This window comes from Ostrinia nubilalis, chromosome 2 (assembly GCF_963855985.1).
Source record: "Ostrinia nubilalis chromosome 2, ilOstNubi1.1, whole genome shotgun sequence".
Classification (NCBI taxonomy): domain Eukaryota; kingdom Metazoa; phylum Arthropoda; class Insecta; order Lepidoptera; family Crambidae; genus Ostrinia; species Ostrinia nubilalis.
The window spans coordinates 16,506,749-16,512,386 of NC_087089.1; the positions used below are offsets into that span (position 1 = coordinate 16,506,749).

Here is a 5,638-nt window from a genome sequence, read left to right on the forward strand (position 1 = left end):
CATTACTCACCGACTACACGCCGTGCTTATTTGGGTAGCGTAATTTGGACACGGCTAAGTGAGAAGCGTTGGCTCGGTGGAAGAAACACGCACTAACGAGACGCGGTGCCCCAAGATCGAATCCCGTACAAAGAAAATTTTTTTCTTCTTTTTTGGTTTTGTTTTCTTTTTCTATTTTATAATGTCTACCAAAATGAAAAGGACACCGCCTCCAACACCGAAAAAGGCTACTGATTGCCATAAAGACCAACAGTCCTACGTGACAAACAGGCCTAACAAGAGACAGGCTATGTCTACGTCTCCCAATTCGCAATCAGGTTCCATGCCAGTCACACAACAAGATGTACGAGAAATAGTGATGCCAGGCACACAACAAGATGTGCGAGAAATAGTGACGCCAGTCACACAACAAGATGTGCGTGACATAGTGAATGAGGTTGTGCAAACACAGATGAACCTCTTTATGATACAGATAGGCGAAACTATTTCACAAACTATTTCAAACACTATCAATAAGGAATTATCTTCATTAAAACAGGAAATTGAATCTGTCAAAAATTCAATGGATTTTATCAATGAAAAGTTCGAAAACGCTAGCAAGAATCATGAAACTCTAACGAAAGAGGTGGAAAATGTCAAGATGGAAAATAGTGCGTTGCAGAGCAGTGTAACGGAACTGACAAATAAAATTAACTTCCTGGAACAAAATGCGCGAATGAACAACGTGGAGGTGCAGTGTGTACCAGAAAACAGGAATGAAAATCTGAACTCCATTATAATGCAGATTGCAAGAACAGTGGGCTGCAATCTTACAGAGGAAAATGTACTTCACTGTGCTCGCGTTGCTAAAGGCGACAAGTCGAACACCCGTCCCAGATCCATAATTGTTAAACTGTCATCCACTAGGATACGCGACGACCTTCTAGCAGCTAATATTAAGTTCAATAAATTAAATAAATCCAATAAATTGAACTCCGGACACATTGGTATTGCAGGCGAAAAACACCCAATTTACATCATGGAACACTTATCACCCGCAAACAAATCTTTACATGCGGCGGCCAGGATTAAAGGCAAAGAAATAGGATATAAGCACGTGTGGGTCCGGAATGGCAGAATTTTTATGCGCAAGACTGATGATTCTGCATACGTCTTGATCAGAGACAAAGACTATCTCAATAAGTTAAAGTAGTGTTTTAGCTTTTTTATTAACTCCAATACATATTTTTTTATTATTTTTGCATGTTACTTTTATACTACTATTTTATAAAATTCGATAATTTAAAAATATATTACCAGAATGTGCGCGGCTTGCGCACCAAAACTCATAATTTTTATTGTAATCTCGCTTGTTCAAATTACGATATTATAATTTTAACAGAAACATGGTTAAATGAAAACATATCAAACTCTGAACTGTTTGATGGGAGATACATTGTTCATAGACGCGACAGAGGAATTTCACATTTTAATTCTAAAAACATAGGCGGAGGAGTTCTCATAGCTGTCTCAAGTAAACTTGGAGCTGTTCGAATGTACAACTGGGAGAGCGAGTGCGAGGATCTATGGGTTATGGTTACCATTCCAAACACTAAACCTTTAATAACAATTACGTTCTGTGCAGTTTATCTCCCACCGCCAGTGTTAAGGTCTTCACTTGATCATTTTGTAAAGAACTGTAACAATGTATTCGAGGAAAACAACTCTCATTTGTGTATGATAGGCGATTTTAATTTGGGTGATATTAGTTGGGCTCGTGGTGACATGGAACAGAACTCACAACTGTCTCCCCTAAAACAATATTTTATGGACTTTTGGACAGTAAATAACCTAACTCAATTAAATTTCATAAGTAATTCCATGAATAGGTTACTCGATCTTGTATTTACTGACATGTCTTCTTGCATTGTTACCAGTGCAAGTGATATTCTGAGCACTCCTGTGGACCCCTTGCATCCACCAATTACAATAGATATCCCTGTGGAAGGTGAGTGTTATCTAAAATCAAATATCACCCAAAAACATAACTTTTACAAAGCTAACTATAATGATATAAATAAGCACCTATCGCAAATTGACTGGAATAGCTTATTGCCGGACGAGGCTGATGTAAATACAATGACAGATACATTCTATAGGATCATTGCCGAGACAATAACAAAGTATGTTCCCCTGTATGGACCCCGACATAGAAGGTTCCCTCCATGGTTCAGCTCAGATTTAGTAGGTAGACTGCGGGAGAAGGAAAAATACAGGAGAAAATACAAACAATACCGGAATCCCCTTGACCAAATTTCATATCGTCTGTTATCTGAGCGGTGTAACTTACTGATCAAGGCCTGTTATAGATCTTACCTGGGCAATGTTGAGCGTAGTATCAAAACTAACCCTAAATATTTTTGGAATTTTGTAAAAACAAAACGTGGCGGTACTAGTAACTATCCTTCTTCCTTGTCTAACGGCATCGTTTCCACTTCCGATGGAGTCGAAGTTTGTAATCTGTTTGCTAATCATTTCGCATCGGTGTACGACTCTCCTAACACAGGTCTTGATTGTAGACTGTCCATAAATTTTACGATTCCATATACCAGTGATTGTTTCTCTCATTTAAGCCTTAATTGTACCAAAATAGAGGATAAGCTTAAGTGCTTAGACGTCAGCAAAGGAGCGGGAGCCGATGGCTTACCTCCAATATTTATAAGAAATTGTGCGTCTAGCTTGGTTGAGCCATTGAGTTGGATCTTTAACAAATCTTTAGATACAGGTGTTTTTCCTAGAGCCTGGAAGTTGGCTAAAGTTGTTCCTGTCTTTAAATCCGATAGTAATAATTTGGTTCAAAATTATAGACCTATATCCATTCTTCCAACCTTAGGAAAGGTTTTTGAGAGCTTAGTCTGTCCATATCTACAACAATACTTTTCTGGATTTGTATGTGATAGTCAGCATGGTTTCCTGAAGGGTAGGTCAACATGTACCAACTTAATGAGCTTTGCTGAGGATCTTGTAGAGTCCATTGACGCTAGCAAACAAATAGATGTGGTGTACACGGACTTCAGTAAGGCTTTTGATCGGGTGCCACACAAAATTTTGATCGAAAAGCTTTCTTCTTATGGCTTTTTTGGATCTATGTTGGGCTGGTTGGACTCGTACCTTAAGGAACGACAATTTTACGTAGTTGTCAATGGTTTCACGTCTAGCACTCATTATATTACGTCCGGTGTCCCACAGGGATCGCACTTGGGCCCTGTTTTGTTCAACATGTTTGTCAATGATTTGCCATCCTGCATTCGCTACTCTATCCCATACTTATTCGCTGATGACCTCAAACTTTCAAAAGTTGTTGACTCATTGGATGACGCGGTTATGCTCCAAGAGGACCTCGATTCCCTTAAGAAATGGTGTGACATTAATGGAATGGATCTCAATGTAAAAAAATGTTCGCTTATGAAATTTACACGAAAAAATAATATCATTCCAACCAAATACTCTATTAATGGGATTGATTTGCAAGAGTTAAAGGTGGTAAGAGACCTAGGTGTTCTAATGGACAGTAAGTTCACTTTTGTTCCTCATATAAATAATATTATTAAAAAGTCATCAAAGGCACTAGGGTTTTTAATAAGAAACAGCAAAGAGTTTGGAATCTCAACCAAAATTCTCCTCTATAACTCACTCGTTCGATCCACCTTGGAGTATGCAAGTACTGTCTGGAGACCACATTACACTAATCACTCATTACGGATAGAAAGAGTTCAAAAAAAGTTTACCAGACATCTTGCTTTCGTCAGGGGTATTGCGAGGAGGGCCTTAGCCTACGAGGATAGATTATATCTTTTTAGTATGAATAGCCTGGATAAGCGTAGGGACCTTTCTGACCTAATCATTTTATATAAGATTTTAAACAATAAGTTGTGTTGCTCGAAACTTGTGGAGAGAATTCGTTTTCGTGTTCCTCTGCGCTTGCCACGCCACCCAATAGACACATTTATTACTCCGTTTCGAAGAACTGTCTTAGGTGCAAACTCACCAGTCCCGAGAGTGCTTAGGTTGTATAATAAATATAATCGCTCCACAAACATTGATCTCTTTTCCATGTCATTACGTAAATTTCGAGAAACATTATTGGATGGCTAATGATTGTACAATGTTAATACCTCCTTTTATTGCTTAGCTAATATAAAAAAAAACATTACATAGATTTTTATTATATTATATCTTTTTATAACCAAAGAATAGTAATTATGGTATATTTTAGAATTTATTTTTAAAGTCTTCTTAATGTAAACGCAAGTTGTGTTCGCCAGTAAGTGGCTTTACATTTAGTAAGATACTGTAGAATAAGTTTAAAATTATCTAATATGTATTAGTGTATAAGCTGTTGGTGAACCTTTTTTATAAAAATAAAATAAAATAAAATAAAAATTGTTTCATACTATTATTTGTAGGCACTTGTATAGATAACAGCACTTGTAGCTTTTGCTACAGTCTTTAATTAGTTTCTTATTGTAGCAGTAATAGGTTCTATAATTCAATAAAAATAAACTGTTGACTGTAAATCGCAATCACAGATTGTCCTACCATCTTTTGTTTTATTACAAGGAGTAAAATTTCGGCTTGCACAATTACGAATACGCCCGTATTCACAAACATTACTATGAGGTCTCACAGTGCGCGTGAACGCACAGGGTGACACACGTACCAATTACAGAGCTCTATTCAACACTGTGCGTTCGATTTGCTGCTTCACTTAAGCAAGCATCGTTTGTTAATATGGGCATAGTCTTACTTAAGATTATCTGCTGTAAGATAATGTTTTTGTACAAAGCTTTTTCATGAGTTTCACACTACTTTTAGTAGGTATTCAGTTCTTCAGGAATGAACTGAACTTATGTAGCGTGAAAAGTGAAACGGCAAGTTATTCTTATTTCTATTATTGTAGAGACGACCGTCACTTTTTATGTTACTCTACGAATACACGTGATATCTAAAAAACAAACAAATTAAACGAACAACACATAATTTTATTGTTATCCATCAAAACTCACATTATTAGGCCAGTATAGTAGTTCCACGAATATGAGATTTGATCACTGTCATGATTTTGATCTAAAACCTATTTAACACAACAATGCAATCCTAATTGAAATTATTCAAACACTCAACGACACAGTTTTAGTTCCAAAAGCTGATGTATATTCAACAATTCCACCGAAGGTTCCCGTGAAACAATACGACCGTTTTCATCGGAATCCAATGAGAAAAACATAATTCATTTCTGTTGGACCGTAACCAAAGTGAAGTTAACCATAGACAACCAAATCTTTAGACGTGGCACATAAGAGGTATGGCCACACCTCAAAATGTTTGTATTTTTTAAGCACAAAGCATTTTTTCAACTTTGTGATTTCATAATTATATGAATACATTTTGTAATCTTACAAATAAATTTACCTAATCAAATTCGGAAAAATATTTTACTTGCAATGCTTGCTACGCCAAAAACAACAACGTTTTCTTCTCGTTCGAACTACATATTATTATTTAACGAGTTCTGTGCAAAAGCAAATAATACGTCATGTCGTCGTCACATAACTGACGCTATGTAATTAACAAGCCAATTTCATAATAATTATGACTG

The 5,638-nt window shown here is 36.6% G+C and overlaps 1 protein-coding gene across 1 annotated transcript; it reads left to right on the forward strand.

Annotated features, from left to right (window-relative positions):
* The first annotated feature begins 193 nt into the window (after window positions 1-193).
* LOC135085667 (uncharacterized) lies at window positions 194-1,192 on the forward strand. The gene has a single exon (XM_063980461.1). It carries the CDS (start codon window positions 194-196, stop codon window positions 1,190-1,192), a length of 999 nt encoding a protein of 332 aa, XP_063836531.1.
* The last annotated feature ends 4,446 nt before the right edge of the window (window positions 1,193-5,638 follow it).